Here is a 17,000-nt window from a genome sequence, read left to right on the forward strand (position 1 = left end):
AGTGTAACATGACATTTATTGATCATTTCACTCAAAAAGGATGTAACAAAGGATGGCTATTGGCATAGTAAAAACATTGTGTAAATTACGTAATTTGAGAGAAATAAATGACTTAGGCAATTTTTTTGAACATGCCTTTGTGACGTAAGCAAGATATGGTAACACTTTATTTTGAAGGTGTCTACATAAGAGTCACACAAGCCTGTCAGAACCATGACAAGTATCATGAGCATTAATGTTACTTCAAAGTGTCATTAATGTTCATGACACATCCCATGTCATGTTTATGACACGCTCATGTCACTCTGACGATATATCCCGATTTCAAAACGAGAAATTCAAGGATCACGTCACGTCAGTCAAATTCAAATCACTTAATGTGCCAACTATTTGGTTAACATTTCTTCTGTACACAAAAAAACAGCAACACAGTGAGTAATTTAGGTGTTCACGGAACTCTTTATTCTTGACAGAAATATTTATACACAAGTGGAATCAGATTTTAGTAACTAGATTTTATAGTTTTTGACTTCTTCTGGTTCCTTTTCTGGATCTCCTCCTCTCTCCAAGTACAGATTGTTGTAGGGAAGCTGTTTCTTTCCCTGGAAGAGAGGCAAAAGTATGCCTTATTGAAAATGTGCAAAGCCAAAAACCATGAAAACATAAACTTCAATAACGCACACACGCACGCACGCGCGCACACACACACAATGTTCCATGGAAATATGTTCTGAAAATTTATAAAAATGTGTTGTTGTGTTCAGTATTTAGTTTTCAGATGGGGCCTTAGCGATGTCTGTCTAACTTTCTAATCCTCAAGTCTGAGCAGAACTTTGCCATGCTGTGTCCAATCTGCTGATTGATTGCAGATTATGTTTTCTTTTACAGTCAAATATGTTTTGACATGTCCAGCAGTCAGCCCACTCTGACACCAAATACTACAGCATAATAAAGCACATTACGGTGTATCATATGGTGTACTACCCTTATCTGCACAATATCATAACACACGTTTCTGCACACCTTTAAAAAGGTCAATACCTCTACAAACACTGAGAAGAACATTAATTTATTTGTAGTTATGGATTACAGTAAGTAAGTAAAACGAAAACAAGTTGAGTCTGAGACAGTTAACAAAAATATGCAAATTTATATAATTACATAAAGATAAAGATTTAATATATTTAAAGCATATCAAATCCATAGGTATTTACTGTATACGTTATATGATAGCATAGATTATGCAGGTGAAACATCAAGGGGTGAGTAAATAAGAGGAGAAAAACTCATAATTCAAGGGCCAGAATCATCTCTTATTTAAAACTACTGATCAATAATTCCACATACACTTCATACAACATGTACTACAAAAAAAATCCTCGCATTCGTCTGTACTTACAATAGGTTGGTAATTTGGATACATCTCCCCAAGGCAGAGGAAAACAAACAAGACACCGACCATAGTGCAAAAGATATTCCGTCTTGTTTTATAGTCAGTTGGGGTGGGAGATGTATCGACATTGTTTCTGATATACATGTCAAAATCCCAATGCATCTAAACAAAGAAAGAGAAATTCATCCATCAATTAAAGGGCAATCTCATACTGTAATAACCAATTTTGCTGTTATATAAGTGAACTGGTGATTGTATGGAGAGACTGCATTATGTGGAGAATGTGGTGCATTTGTACAATCAAGCTGATCAAGTATGGCATTAGTTTTGATAAGTGAAACATCAGAATGAGCAATAAGAAAGTGATTTCATGTTGAATATCATGTAAATTTGGTGGAACCAGCCCATGTCCTGTAATTCCTTGCAATTTATGGCCTGACACATAGTAAGCTCATATGTCTATCCAGTATGTTGGCTGCGCAAATGTACCTGATATCACAAGAATAAATCATTTTAAATATCAGTCAATAAAGTCGTCAGTATCTTACCGGCTCTCCCCAGTTCCTCCTCAGGTCAGGGTGGTCCCACTCGTACCAGGGATCTCTCTCATGCTGAGATTTGTTCGGTAACTTTGGATAATCACCAAAACTAGAAAAACACAACAACGGCAATTAGTTGACCATCACATTCACACATTTAATGACTTTGTTACTGGCGATTGATCTGGTAGACAGATAGATACTTTATTGTCCTTTTCAGGAAATTTGTTTTCTCAATCAATGTACCTGATACCTGAACCTTTTTCCAAAGTCAAATTTAAGCAATTTCCAAGAATTTTCATGATTTTCTGGAAACTTGCAGCTGAGGTAAAATATACATTTCTAAGCAGTACATAGTTCATGGATGAGAGCATGACCTGCATAAGTTAAAGCAATAATTCACACATTAATTTCTATCAACTTCAGCATTGTACATGTTTTTCATAATAGTGTTTTTTCCCTCATTTACTACTATGCTAATATAAGTAATTGTATAATCACTGCAGGTTGGTGCTGCATAGTATTGCGTCTGTTGCTGTGTTGTTTTCTTTTCCCCATATTAAGGTGTCTGTCACATGTTGTTATTAAAGTAATATGTGTGATAACACAATATGATTGATTGTTTGGCGTCGTCATCACATTACCCGTTTTTGTGCTATAAACAACCAATATTGTGTTTCGTGACAGCATTTCACAGAATGGTGACACGCACAAAAAAAAAATCAAAATGTAGACAACACAGTTTAATGTTTCAAAATGTGTTACCTGTCTAACTTTCAAGCAAGTTTCATGCACTATATTCAAAATCCAAACATTTTGAGTGTTTTTGAGTTCTCCTTTAGCACTCTGAATGTATGAGCTGAGCATTACTTCACAATACTTTGGAAATAACAATGTTTAAACTACTTTTTATGGCAGGCTCTTTCAAAATCGTCACACTGTTAAAATAATCGCCTAAGTCATTTTGTGTCAAAATTGGCTTTTTTGCCTAAGTCATCTCCCCATGACGCCGACCACCTATGGTAAAATTGTCTACATCCTCAGTTGATCAGATCATGTGATTTTACCCCTTTAAGATAATGGCCTATGTCAAGTGTGTGACTTAAGCGTATTTATTATGCCTAAATCAAAATAAAATGTGACTTACGAAATTTTTTTGAACATGCCTTTGTGACTTAAGCAAGATATGGTAACACTTTATTTTGAAGGTGTCTACATAAGAGTTACATGAGCGTGTCATAAACATGACATGGGATGTGTCACATTAATGACACTTTGAAGTAACATTGATGCTCATGATACTTGTCATGTCATGATTCTGACAGGCTTGTGTGACTCTTATGTAGAAACCTTCAAAATAAAGTGTTACCATATCTTGCTTAAGTCACAAAGGCATGTTCAAAAAATTGCCTAAGTAATTTATTTCTCTTAAGTTACGTAATTTACACACAGTGTTATTACTATGCCAATAGCCATCCTTTATTACATCCTTTTCGAGTGAAATGATCAATAAATGTCATATGTTACACTTTTGGTGAAGTTTTTTTGTTTCCTGCAAAACTTGAAAAAAATTACATAAGCGATTATTTTAACATGCTCTTTCAAAATAAAGCTCACCCGTCGCCTTCGTCGGGAATTGGTTCATAGTCCTCAACCCTCATATTGAACTTCTTTGCAGCAGCAGCTCTTTCCTCGGGGGTCATCGGGAATGGGCCAGGTAGATGATCCTTTGATCCACCCGAGGCTGAAACACATTTGCATATGCGAATAAAAGCAAGGCACAATGGAATAATAATAATAATAATATTAATAAACGCTACAAGGTATTTTAAATAATCCTCATTCAGTAGCGATAACATTAGCCTCTCAGCTAGCGTGAGCTAACATTAGCATGTCAAGGTTACGTACATTCCAGGCTTTAAACTTTTAAACTCTGACACTTAACTGAAGAGAAATGAATCTGATCGTAAGCTTTAACGCAACTGACCTGCCCTATATCCTGACAAATGGGCTGAAATGCCAAAAACTTTCCTTTTACAGAGGGCCTGGGCTAGCCGTCCGAAGCTAACAACAGCCATGTTTACTGGCTGCTGCCGTCTGAGAGACTAAGAAGTACGCATGCGCAAGACTGAAAGTATGGGTCGGCATAAGAACCAATTTCAATCCATAGGAAATGTCCAATTATAGGCTAAAGTATTTCGTCACCCTCTTAAAATAATCGCCTAACTCATTATTTCAAGTTTTGCAGGAAACAAAAAAAACTCCACAAAAAGTGTAACATATAACATTTATTGATCATTTCACTCAAAAAGGATGTAACAAAGGATGGCTATTGGCATAGTAATAACACTGTGTGTAAATTATGTAACTTAAGAGAAATAAATGACTTATGCAATTTTTTGAGCATGTCTTTGTGACTTAAGCAAATTATGGTAACACTTTATTTTGAAGGTGTCTACATAAGAGTCACACAAGCCTGTCAGAAACATGACATGACAAGTATCATGAGCATTAATGTTACTTCAAAGTGTCATTAATGATACAAAACACGGGAGACACATGTAGCAAAAATACAAGGGATAAAACCAAGCTAATAATGGTCATAATAACATTTGTTATGTTGTTAAGATGTTAAAACCATCAGCATATTATGCATAATATAAAATAAATACAAAATAATCAAAATTATGGTACTTAAGGTGAAATTAATTAAAAATAAAATGGCAAAATATGTTTTGAGGTTGTTTTACTGTATATTTGATGGGGGTTAGGGCAAATTTTGGTTGCATAACAAAAGAAGGCTGCTTTTGGTATATTGAGCAAGCCTGCACTATACGATCAAAGGGAATTATGTACAACATACTCAGATAAGCATTGGGAGTGTAGTGGGAGTGACAACAAAAACAACTACAATAAAATGTATTTTCTAGTATTCATTTTTATTTATTTTAAAGTATTAGACACCATCACATTCGAAAAAAATGTGAAAGTGACGTCAAAAGTCCTCCAGTGGCTGAAGGGAACTTGTCCTCAGAGTGAATGCACTGAAGCCCCGAGGCCCGTTCCTCTTCCCATCAGATCCAGCTCAGGTGCACAAGTGCATTTACTGGGGGATCGTCACTCTGCCACCGGTGACAAATTGAAGAAAATCCATCAGAGAAGTTCTGCTATGTCCTTCTCCACATTCTCAATGGGGCAATGAAGTTCATACCTGCAGTAAAGGGAAAACATTAGAGCCACTATTATAGTTACCGCCGTCTGACCTAATGAAGAGCTGATTTTTGCATTCTATGGTCTATAACTTCACCTTCTGAAGGGCATGCCATCGGCAGTAATTAGAAACTTCTCAAAATTCCACCGGATGTCATTGACTTTGATTGGGGACCAGTAGAATTTCTTCATATCTCCAATAACAGGGTTCACAAATGGCAAAGATTCCTGTGGGAAACAAGAAATGGCAGTGTATCTGTGTTTTTCAGGGTAAAACAGCTGCATCACTTTACTTCTATATTGTGGCGAAAAATGTCATCTGTTAATCTTATACATTGTAAAACACCCTACCTTCAGATAGGTGAAAAGAGGCTCTTCATTTATTCCATTCACCTCAACCTTTCCAAAAACAGGAAATCTTGGCACAAACCCGCCACCAGGTCTCACATACTTAAGGACGTTGAGGGTTTCATGATTCACTTCTGAAAAAAATAAGTACAAAGATTTATTAGTAAATCTAAAGACCAAAATATGTGTCATCAAAACTTCATCTTCAAATAGCCTGACAAATGTATGAACATTCAGTGGCAGTTCAGTGGCAGAAGAAGTATTCAGATCATTTAATAATACAAAAGAACCAATATATGAATATAAAGTACTTATTCTGCAGAATAACACATTTATCTGTTGCTGATTTTTACATTAATCAACTTACAATGTATGAATGTATAAGGAGAATTATACTGGTTTAAGGTGGAGCTATAGTTGTAACTATTTATGTGCAGTTTGGTAGTTCCTCTGCCAGGTATCAAGTCTGATGTCACATGGTAGATCTGAGAGGTCGTAAGATCATTCATGGAAAAAAAAAGTTCTGTAATACAAATTTATTTTTCATTTCCAGCCTTTGGACTGGATCTACTTGGCTTTGAACAGTTATTTAAATTAAAATATCTCAGAAATTCAGAGTGGAAATCCCTCTTTGACATTTTAAATGAAAAATGGAACCCAGCAAGACATTGGTTTTTTTGTAAGGGGTTATAAGCCAAAATGTTTTGAAACGACTGGTTTAATCTTTAACAATGTATTGGGTTTTATAACCTTATCATCCATTACATGTACAATCTTATTTGATAAGAAACTAGTAAAATATAGCAGGAAATTAAATGCAATGTTGTGGAGGAAATGTATAAAGTAGCATAAAATGGAAATAACATACTTCTATAAAATAACAAGGTACTGTATTTGAGTAAATATAGTGCAACACAGTTAATATAGAGTACAGTTTTCTGTTATTTCTGTCACATTTCAAAAGCTTAAGTATACCCACCGGGTGACTGAAGACCGAATTGGTTGCTGGGGAATCCTAGGACGGTGAAGTTGAGGTCGCCAAACATTTCCATCAGTGCATTCAGTCGGTGGTACTTAGGGAACAGGACACAAAATCAAACGCCTTCAATAAAAGATGACTGCACGGGTTATGTGATCTGATTGTAATCAATCAAAGTAGAATATTACCTCCTCTATTGTTGACCCTCAGAAGGTGGCAACGTTGATGATGAGAAGCACTTTACCCCTGAAGTTACTGAGCGGAACCAGCTGTCCATCCAGGGTCTCAACAGAGAAATCATAGATTGATTTATTCGCCATGCTTGTACTTTAGCTTGTATATGGGATTGTAGTCAGTCAAGAGTGAGTATTCACCCGGCTATCCTGTTGGCTCATCTCATTCACTGAAACATAACTCATGGGTCAGCAATTGTTCAGCATGACTGACTTCATTGTTCTCCTGGGCAGAGGTGAGCTGGCAGGATGGCCGTTTGTTCAGCACACGTGTCCCAGGGAGAAAAAAAAAGAAGAGGGTAATGTGGTGACAGCTAATTGGCAATTGGGAAATTAAATATTAAAAATAAACATTTGAGGGTGACAGATTTTGGCTTTGTCTTTTCCATTTTTAGAACCAGAGCTGCAGAAATAAGTCAACTAATCGATTAGTCGACTAGTCCTATTTGATAATCACTTAATCATTAAAATCATTTTTCCTGCAAAAAAGGTAGAAAATCCTGTTTTCAGCCTCTCAAATATGCAAAGTCTGTGCATTTATCTCTCTTTAAAAAAAAAAAAATCATATTATAGTCAATATCTGGGTTTAAACTCACAAAACAAGTCATTTAAAGACATGGGACGGACATTTTTCACTTTTTCCATGATCACTATTTCCTGACATTTTAAAGATCCATAGATTAATCAGTAAAAATACAAAAATCTGACAGAATAAATAATGCAACAACAACAACAACAACAACAACAAAAATCGTTAGTTGCACCCCTATTTAGAAATGATACTTATGGATGGAAGTTTAAAATTAAGAGAAAACCGTGGAATTCTTACATTAATTATCTAAATGTTTTGCTTGTGAGGACAGGTATACAAGATTTATGTTGTTTTGTCATTAAGGGATTTTTAAAAATCAACATGAAACCAAACAATGCTGGTAAATCCATGCTTATAAGACAATAGGGACTATATAAACGATTTGAAATAGATATTAATCGTTATAGCAAATATGTAAATTGCTTTAACATGATCATTGACGTAAACCCGGAAAATTATAACCGCAGCGTTCACTGCTCCTCGTAAACGCAATAATTCTCGATTGCATTCGGTTCCAAGCATAGACAGTACAAACAAGTCACTTAAATACGACCTCTTTGCGATTTAAGGCATATATTTAATAGTAAAAAAACAACAAATATACTCCCTTAAAGGGTGTTGATTCTTGTTGTTTTAGTTGACAAGTCCCGTGGCGCATAATTGTGCTACTTTGTAGTTTACCAACACAACGGAATTATAAATAATAGTCTGCAAAGCATCTATAAAAGTATGTACGTATGTGGTTATCACTTTAACTATAAAAGATAAGCTTTTGTTTTCCTTAAAATCCAAATTTGGTAGAATTTTTAACGTTGTTTCATAATTCATTTGCTGTTCGGAATTCAATTTATTTTTTCCGACAATCCCTGAAAGCAGCATTAGGTTTGGGTTACACCTCAAACGATTTGCAAGATGCTAAATGAAAATACGATATTTTGGCATCAATGTGAAGAACGACACGTCCTTGAAAGCTCTGTATAACATATCTGACTCAGAATGGGTGAAGAGGCTAAGATGCGAACGTAAGTGCCTTTTAAAAAGGGAGTTTTGCGTTTAAACAGCAGCTGGACTGGTGGCCCCGGCATGCTAGCGTCTCGGCTAACAGCGATAGCAACAACAACCATGTCACCGAGGGAGCTGGCTGCTGACTTTAATTATATTAAACGTCGTTTGTGGCTATATTATACTAATGACATGACTCCTCCTTTATAAAGCGCCTGCTTACATGTGTGTTTGTTACAAATGTGTTTGTTTTCGTTGAGAGGCAGTGTCAAAGTCCAGCTGTAAAAACCAGCGTTGTATTTCTCCAGCAGATGTCTGTTGGACTTGCCCTGGGAAGATGTACTTGTTCCACATATTCTGTGCCATTTGCCGCTGCAGCATCTTGTCAGCCTGCAGAGGGTGAGCAAGCATTTCCACAGCCTCATCCAGGTGTATCTTGCCAACTGCAGGACTTTTGATCTGTCCTCGGTAAGTCCTGATGACTGAAACTTTTAATAGCCATTTATCGTCACCCTGTTAATAATCGAATTACTCATTTTTCAAGTTTTGCAGGAAACACAAAAAACTTCACCAGAAGTGTAACATACGACATTTATTGATCAGTTCACTCAAAAAAGGATGTAACAAAGGATGGCTATTGCCATAGTAATAACACTGTGTGTAAATTATGTAACTTAAGAGAAATAAATGACTTAGGCAATTTTTTGAACATGCCTTTGTGACTTAAGCAAGATATGGTAACACTTTATTTTGAAGGTGTCTACATAAGAGTCACACAAGCCTGTCAGAAACATGACATGACAAGTATCATGAGCATTAATGTTACTTCAAAGTGTCATTAATGATCATGACACATCCCATGTCATGTTTATGACACGCTCATGTCACTCTTATGTAGACACCTTCAAAATAAAGTGTTACCATATCTTGCTTAAGTCACAAAGGCATGTTCAAAAAAATTCGTAAGTCACATTTTATTTTGATTTAGGCATAATAAATCCGCTTAAGTCACACACTTGACATCTGCGATGACAGAGTTGGCGATGTTAGTCGCTATGTCCATCAACAATGATGGGATGTAAATAATATAAATTAAAGCACGTGTGAACTGCTGATAATATGGAGAAAAACTAACAGCTAACACTTCAATATCTGGCTTATAGCTGCTTTAATTTAACGGTGATGTGTCTGGTGTTACATCACCTGGTGCTTACAAGCACCTTGACCCACCCTCCTGTCTTCTTATGGCTTCTGCTGAGGTCTCTGTCCATCCACAGCGTCTTAAGGCTGGTGATATCCCGAATATGTTCCCCAGACCGTAACATGAAAGATTGAGATCTGTGGACGTTGGGTCACAATTTTTCAGTCTCAGTTCAGAATGGTTATACTGCTAAACACAATAAATCCCAAAATATTGCAGTATATTTACCCCTGTATCAGGGAAAAATCGTATGTGATGAGAGCTTCTGGCCATATCGCCCACCGCTACAATCTGCTCTGATATTTCCAGATTGGACCATCAGTTCCCAAGGAAGCATTTTGCTCGATGTTAAAGGACAACAAAGTTCTCCACAGCCTGTCTCTTCAGAGCTGTTCGGACTGGGTGACAGACAAGGAGCTGCTGCCAGTTATCGGCCAGAACCAGCACCTGCAGAGAGTAGACATGAGCGGGTGTGTTTGGCTGACCCGCCACTCCCTGGTGGCAGTGTCCTTGAGCTGCATGCACCTCCAGCACCTTGGCCTGGCGCACTGCGAGTGGGTGGACAGCCTGTCCCTGCGCAGCCTGGCTGACCACTGCGGGGGGCTGCAGTCGATCGACCTCACCGCCTGCCGCCAGCTCAAGGACGACGCCATCTGCTACCTGGCCAAGAAGTGTTTGAAGTTGAGGTCTCTATCTTTGGCAGTCAACGCCAACGTCACTGATGAGTCGGTGGAGGAGGTGGCCAAGAACTGCAGGGGCCTGGAGCAGCTGGACCTGACAGGTTGCCTGCGAGTCAGGAACCAGTCGATCAGGTACATGTTATCTTACTTTCAAGTGTAATCCAGTTAAATTTGTGTTCACACTTTCACATGCGCCACCTCACTTGTGTACTCATCCATAAGATCCTCTGCATGCTGTCCTCACAGGACTCTGGCAGAGTACTGCCCGAAGCTGCAGGGCCTGAAGGTGAATCACTGTCACAATGTGACAGAGTCCAGTCTGGATCCTCTACGGAAACGCAACGTAGTGATAGATGTTGAACCGCCTTTACAGAGGGCTCTGGTGCTTCTTCAGGACGTGCTGGGGTTTGCTCCCTTTATCAATCTCCAGATATAATCAAAGGGCCATTATCTGTCAAACATGTGCACACAGGTACGTTATATGAGCTGTATATCAGCTGTATGAGCTTCTGACATGTTTATGTCCAAATGTCTGTCAAATACTCACACAGGGCTACAAATGTGAATTTATTACTAGTCTATTTTCAGTAGTTGCTGGTGGTTGTGGCTGCAACTAGCGATTATTTTCATTGTTTATCAATCTGTGTCGATTTCTTGATTAATGAATTTGTTGTCTGGTCTATAAAATGCCAGAAAATGGTGAAAAATGTCAATCAGTGTTTCCCAAAACCCAAGAAGATGTTTTGTTTTGCCCACAACTCAAAGATATTCAGTTTACTGTCACAGAGGAGAAAGGAAACCCGAAAGTTTTCACATTTAAGATTCTGGAATTAGAGAATTTCAACTTTCTTTAAATAGTTGATAGCTAATTGATAATATTTGTAGCTCTACTGGTGGTGATAGTCGGTTGTAATCAACATTTCCTTTCCTTTGTTGCAGGTGTCGTCATAAATGCAGAGTTTGTCAGCTGCATCACATGTGCACGTGAGTTACTATAAGAAACATCAGGACAATCCAAGAACACCTGGATGTTTTACACAAGTTAAAAAAAAATGTGGACAAAAAAACCTCACTTGAATGTGATAAAAGATGCATATTTAAAATGGAATTTAAATAAGTTTTTTCATTTGAAAATGACTGAAGAAAGCCATGTACTTGTTAGAATTGCTGCCTCATGTCCTAATTATGTCACTGCACTATTTGTTAGTCATTGAGTGTTGTAAAAATGTGGCTTTTTCGAAAAACAATTCTAGTACAGTGTATCGTTTTGTATGTTTTTAAACAAAGGACATATTTTACTCTGTGCGTATGACATTTTCATAAACGTTTCACTTATGTTTCATTTAGAAACATTAAAAAATGTTTGAGTTTAATTAAACATTTCATTTTGCATGTATGTGCCGGTTTAAAGGATCAATTCACCCAAAATCACATGAAAACATCTTCTCACTAATGCTTTTATTTGCTATTTTATTTCCGCTACTGAGACTTCTGCTGCCACCGCAACACGATGAAGGTGAACGCAGTCTTTTAGTGGTGCTGACCCTGTGTCTTCCAGAAACAAAGTCATGGCTCCTCCTCAGGATTATGCACAGACCTCACTGTCGACAGTTTTTTAACTAGTCAAAATGAAAACTGTTGACCAGCTTTGTTGCTCACAGTGATACAAACTATCTGCATGGTTTATACCACCAGAGATTAATGGGAAAATGTGTATTAATGTTCTTGTGACATGGGTGAAACTACCCTTTAATTAATATTGTTAATAATTAAGGCATACTAGTACATGTTTGAAATAAGTATAGCAATTTTATTATGACTGTTTCCCATTAAACCCTTGAAATGAGTTTTGTAAAAAGTACCGTTGTTGAAATACTGTTGTCCTAATACAGTATATGAAATAATGTAAGACATTAAATTGAAAAAAATCCCATCAGGAGTTTCTGTTGTCACTTCTCACTTCATAAAAAGGCTGTGATGTTATGTAATGATGCACAATCTAACTTTTCTCTCCTAATGCTGATTCCAATACTTCAATTCAGGATATTTGAAAGTACAGGTCGGACACCGGTCTCTTTTTTTTCCTTCCCCAAGTAGTTTTTAATTGAAGGTTACATGAGGGAAGAGATTTCCGTGGTGCTCAAAACATTACCCACCAAAACTGATTTTATATAACTTGTAGCAAAAGTTATATTGATAAGGAAACACTTCACCCCCAAAATGACTGTTTGATCAGTTACTACTCACCCCATGTTACCTTGATTTCTTCTGCCTCCATGGTAAATGAGGAATCCAAATAATTAGAAAATCTTTTGATAAGTTTAATTATATAGGGGGCCGCATTTAAAAAAAAAAAGTTGTATCAAAACATCCAATTTTAAACTTGCACGTGTATAAACAAAGCTTGCCAGGTCACTTTAAATATTAAGGTTTTAGCGAAGAAATCATTGTCAATGTCTTAACTATATTTACCATTCATTTTGTAACTGATTTCATGAATAAAACAGTTTGTTCTCATGGAAAACACATTTTCTGGGTGACCCCAAACTTTTGAGCGCTAGTGTATAAAAATGCACATGACCCAGGCCAACGTCTTATTTCAACTTTTTAATCAATGAAGAAAGAATAAATAGACCCACATCTGTAACCTCCTCTGAATAACAGGATGCACGTCTTATTATTCCATTGATTGTCAAGCACGAAAGGATACTGTCAAAGCCTTGCAGTGGTGGAGGTAAATATGGGCTTCACCTCTTTAATGCACAGCTGTGTTGTGTCTCAAAGTGACACAAGGTGGCAGCAGTCAGTCAGGATCTGTGTGTGAATTCTGTTTGAAATGCTGCATGACTTCTAAACTCTTCAGGAAAAGAGATAATTTGCAATGTTAAATATGTCAGAACACTGTCAGGTGTATTTAAAAAGGCCAGGGATCCTTTTTCCTCGAAGATCTAGAGAAAAAGTCTGATGTTCAGCAGATTGTGAAGATAAACAGCTTTACGATCTTGTTAACACTTGATGCAGTGAATGCACAATAAGAATTAATGCTTCCCCTTGTTGCTATGTGTTAAAAATCCCTCTCACAGTTTCCTCTTGTGGTCCGATTGGCAGACTATATTGTAACTTGCCTCTGTGACAGCACAACAGGTCTATTTTCCACTTGATGGCATGGTTTACCCCATCTGCTGCGTGCTGTCCACAAAGCTGAATTTGCACCAACAGAGAGTTGTGTTTGGAGGGCTTCAGGGATCGACCAGCATCCTTCTGTTTGCTGTGCTGATCATCATATTGTACCGCTGTGCCTCCGAGGAGACATCACAGTGTCATTAGTTATAAAGTAAATCTTGAAATTTCAATCCGTAAAGCAACTCACGCTGCAGATCATGCAGTAGATCCATATTTACAGAATTTTACCAGTTTTTTCCACACAGTTTGAGGAAGAATTTAAGTCAGTTTCATGACTTTTTTCCTCACTATGCAAGAAAGACATTGTCCTTGTTTCAAATAGCATTGAAAGGACATTTAAATGAAGATACACCTACTGAAATACAAAATAACTTCTCTCATCTGTTTAATAATTAGTATAAATAACATCTTCAGTGTTCAGTGGCCTGTCCCTGTTGCTGCTCAGCAGTCAGTGGGTTAAAAACGTCTCAGACTCCATTCATCATGTAGGACCTCAATTAGCATTGATCTGCAGGGGGGGAAAGAAACATAGCTGCGTTATTATATACCATGGAGCAATTTCTGTTCCAGTGATTGAGTGTATGGGGGGATTTCTCAAACATAGCCGGCATAACATATTTTGTCTTCCTGTCAATAATCTGGCACTTGTCTAAATTATTGATCAATAGCAACTGATCATTTTATACCAAGGCACAACAATGAAGTTGGTCCATTTTATTCAGTATGCAGTTTTAGCCCCTGGCAGTTTATAATATATTAAAGCAAAGAATAAATCTAAGTTTAATCTCCGGCTGCTGTTAAAGTCCTTTATGACAGAGTAACTTGCTGATGCTGTTCAGAGGCTTGTGAGGCTCATTCATGTGTGTTGTGGCGGCTGGTTCACATAACAAGAGCACTGCAATCCTTCTGAAAACATGTCTTTTTTTTCATGGCAAACATTTTGAGTCAAAGTACAAGAAAGCACAGGTGTAACTAATAACATTTACTGTTTTACTTCAAGTGTGCAAGAGTCTGTGTGAATGTTGTTGGGGTGGGGAAAGGCGTTGGATCCTATATTTAATTTTATAAAAAGCAAGGCCCTCCCCAGCATTATTAATAATCTATATAAAACATATATTTATTAACACTTTAAATAGGCAGTTCTGGTTTGTTTTGCCAAACAAATGATTCCAGCTGTTTGCTGTTTTGATTAAAGTAGCTGGTAAGGGTTACTACAGCCACAGCTTTGTTCCTGTTACAACCCTGGTTCCAAATAAGTTTTCTTAAATATAAATAAAATAGAATGGGATACTCTGAAATTGTGTGATATTATTATAAACTGTACAAAGATGATAAAATAGCTAACCTCTAAAAACCCACCTGCTTGGGAATGGGTAGGGGTAAGGGTAGACCAAGGTTACACCATTTTTTTAAAACTGATGTAATTTAATTTGTGTCTTAGCCACATGCTAAACATGCACAACTGTAGCCACTAGAAGTTGTTGTATTATATAAAATCTATGAAGTTTTAGTGTCCCATCTTCTTTGGAATCAGAGTTGTAGGTTTACTCTAGCACAATATGCAGAATATTTTGGTCTTTTTTCCATTAAAGTAACTATAAGCAACTTTCATTTTGTGTTGTTTTTTGCGCCCCCCTGCGGACAAAAGAGGTAGTGAAACCATGCCTTTTAAAATGCAGTGCGCTCCCGTAAAACACGGTGTTTAACACACACTGTTTGCATTAAGATTAACCTTTCGCTACATGTTGTCGGGGTTGATCGCTCTGGAAAAATCTGAACATAAGCTATTCTGGTCTGCATATCATAAATTGTTCGATGAAATTTTGTCTGAAAATCAACCGTTAGGAAGACTTAAACAGAAGCTAAATTTCTTTCTCATTGTCTTGTTTGCTTATATAGGTCATATAGTGGCATAATTGTTTCACTTGTTAAAAACTCCTTGTACTTGCTTTAATATTAACACAACATTATGGCAATTTAGTGTTTCTAAAGCTTTTTTCTACTTTCTCTACTAGCTGATGACCTTATATCTACAGGTCAACCACCATTTGTCTTCTGTCACAAAGCATCGCAGTAAAACAAGACTTGAATGTTAATTTTACCTCAGACAACCTTTAAATAAAACACATTTTATATATACCAAGAACATACATTTGGGAACAATTTTAATGTTACATTAACCAACTGAATAATAAAGAATGATCTATTTGTTTCCCTAGTTATTTATATGAGAGCAAAATGTTATTTTTGTTATAAAAAAAAAACAAATCCTGCTCAAGAAAATAATCAGAAATTGGTTTAGGCCATTTTTTTCAGCTTCCTGTTAATTAAATGAGGTTCATATAAGGTGGAGAGAGAATTACTGTGGCTGTTCAGATGGGCCCAAAACTGTGTCAGAGATTTTGTTCATTTTCATATTTTTAATTAACAGACTTTTCCTTTCGTCTTCCATCACTGAATGAGTCTTTATTTGATGTAGTTTATCTCCTCCAACCATTCATATACAACCTTATTGGATCCTGCGAATTAGGGATCCATCCTTTGGCCACCAGAGAAGCATAACTAATGACAACATTAAAGTGGCTTTGTGAGCGTGGCCATCAAAATGTCGATCAACCAAGCAAGAAATAATGTTGGATTTTAACACCGGCATGAATAAACATGTATTTTGAAAATCTGGTGAGCTATACTGTAAGGGTCTCAATTTAGGAAGATTCTGATGATCAAACTAGCTCTTCAGGGTTCATATGTGTGTCATGGATGGGAGGCTTTAATGAAAAAAAAGGACTATTATGTGGAGATTCAGGCTGAGCACAGTTGTGTTTCCTGAGTAGAATGAATGAAGGTGCCACACAAGACGTCTTCAGGATGCCGTCTAATTGAAGCGACATTTGAAGCTTTCCTCGGACTCAGAACTGTCAGAGCCATTAGCATCTTCCTAATTACTGCACTCCTAAAACCTCAGCCTGGACAGGAAACACACGGTCAGCTAGCTCTGGCCCCGCGAGTTACTCACATAGTTTATGAATGAACAGAGCATCATGGCATCATGTGACTCACAACTATTCAAAGCTCGGGTGAAGAATGTGTTGGCCCAGTTCTTTTTTTTGTGTTTGTTTTACTAAATCCTGCTGTCCTTGTTGTGGCTGTTTGTCAGATGGCAATCCCCCTTTGCTACAGTGCTGAAACAACAAGTTAATCAGTTAATTAGAACAATATTTATCATCAATTTTGTCAATTTATTTATCATTTAAGTAATTTGTTAAGCAAAAAATATCAAACATGTATTGGTTCCAACACCTTAGATGTGATAAGCTGCTTTTCTTCATTATAAGTTGTTGTTTATTGAATATTTTGTCTTTTGACCGTTAGAGACTAGACAAAACTAAATATTCTAATTGTCACATTGTGCTCTGTGAACTTGTGATGGAGCATTTTATTGTTTACATAATAAACATATTGATCAAATATAGCAAATAATGAGAATAATCATCAGTTGCATCTCTAATATTGTAAATATGAGTGTTTTAAAGGGTTACTTTAGATTCACTAAAGCCACACAATTGGAAAAACAACCAACTATTGCAAAGTAAAATTTTCTGTGATCGTAATATTTAAGTTTACAGTAAAGTAAAGTGAT

The 17,000-nt window shown here is 36.8% G+C and overlaps 3 protein-coding genes across 6 annotated transcripts; 1 reads left to right on the top strand and 2 right to left on the bottom strand.

Annotated features, from left to right (window-relative positions):
* Positions 1-436: 436 nt before the first annotated feature.
* Positions 437-4,073, bottom strand: ndufb8 (NADH:ubiquinone oxidoreductase subunit B8). The gene is made up of 5 exons (XM_059324790.1): positions 3,920-4,073; positions 3,550-3,676; positions 1,942-2,041; positions 1,400-1,555; positions 437-602 (listed from the first exon to the last, which is right to left on the bottom strand). The coding sequence occupies exons 1-5, from the start codon at positions 4,008-4,010 to the stop codon at positions 510-512; spliced, it is 567 nt and encodes a 188-aa protein (XP_059180773.1). The 5' UTR covers positions 4,011-4,073; the 3' UTR covers positions 437-509.
* A 674-nt stretch (positions 4,074-4,747) lies between these two features.
* gpx9 (glutathione peroxidase 9) lies at positions 4,748-6,845 on the bottom strand. The gene is made up of 5 exons (XM_059325263.1): positions 6,658-6,845; positions 6,470-6,563; positions 5,494-5,624; positions 5,240-5,370; positions 4,748-5,143 (listed from the first exon to the last, which is right to left on the bottom strand). The coding sequence occupies exons 1-5, from the start codon at positions 6,787-6,789 to the stop codon at positions 5,086-5,088; spliced, it is 546 nt and encodes a 181-aa protein (XP_059181246.1). The 5' UTR covers positions 6,790-6,845; the 3' UTR covers positions 4,748-5,085.
* Positions 6,846-8,125: 1,280 nt separating this feature from the next.
* Positions 8,126-12,110, top strand: fbxl15 (F-box and leucine-rich repeat protein 15). 4 transcript variants are annotated; one of them, XM_059325261.1, is made up of 5 exons: positions 8,126-8,316; positions 8,605-8,695; positions 9,807-10,309; positions 10,424-10,649; positions 11,117-12,110. In XM_059325261.1, the coding sequence occupies exons 1-4, from the start codon at positions 8,291-8,293 to the stop codon at positions 10,611-10,613; spliced, it is 810 nt and encodes a 269-aa protein (XP_059181244.1). In that variant the 5' UTR covers positions 8,126-8,290; the 3' UTR covers positions 10,614-10,649; positions 11,117-12,110. The 4 variants fall into 4 exon arrangements, with proteins under 4 accessions (XP_059181244.1, XP_059181242.1, XP_059181245.1 ...); XM_059325259.1 differs by having other exon boundaries at positions 8,127-8,316; positions 8,605-8,764; XM_059325262.1 differs by having other exon boundaries at positions 8,127-8,316; positions 8,608-8,695.
* Positions 12,111-17,000: the final 4,890 nt, after the last annotated feature.

Source organism: Centropristis striata, chromosome 21 (assembly GCF_030273125.1).
Source record: "Centropristis striata isolate RG_2023a ecotype Rhode Island chromosome 21, C.striata_1.0, whole genome shotgun sequence".
Lineage (NCBI taxonomy): Eukaryota > Metazoa > Chordata > Actinopteri > Perciformes > Serranidae > Centropristis > Centropristis striata.

Excerpts from the sequence above, each read along its gene's own strand:
- ndufb8 (XM_059324790.1), bottom strand. The coding sequence starts at position 4,010 with ATGGCTGTTGTTAGCTTCGGACGGCTAGCCCAGGCCCTCTGTAAAAGG. Across the intron at positions 1,556-1,941 it reads GGAGGAACTGGGGAGAGCCG|ATGCATTGGGATTTTGACAT; the intron begins GTAAGATACTGA and ends TTCTTTGTTTAG. Across the intron at positions 603-1,399 it reads ATCCAAATTACCAACCTATT|GGAAAGAAACAGCTTCCCTA; the intron begins GTAAGTACAGAC and ends CCTCTCTTCCAG.
- fbxl15 (XM_059325259.1), top strand. The coding sequence starts at position 8,291 with ATGGGTGAAGAGGCTAAGATGCGAAC. Across the intron at positions 8,765-9,806 it reads GGACTTTTGATCTGTCCTCG|ATTGGACCATCAGTTCCCAA; the intron begins GTAAGTCCTGAT and ends TGATATTTCCAG. Across the intron at positions 10,310-10,423 it reads GTCAGGAACCAGTCGATCAG|GACTCTGGCAGAGTACTGCC; the intron begins GTACATGTTATC and ends CTGTCCTCACAG.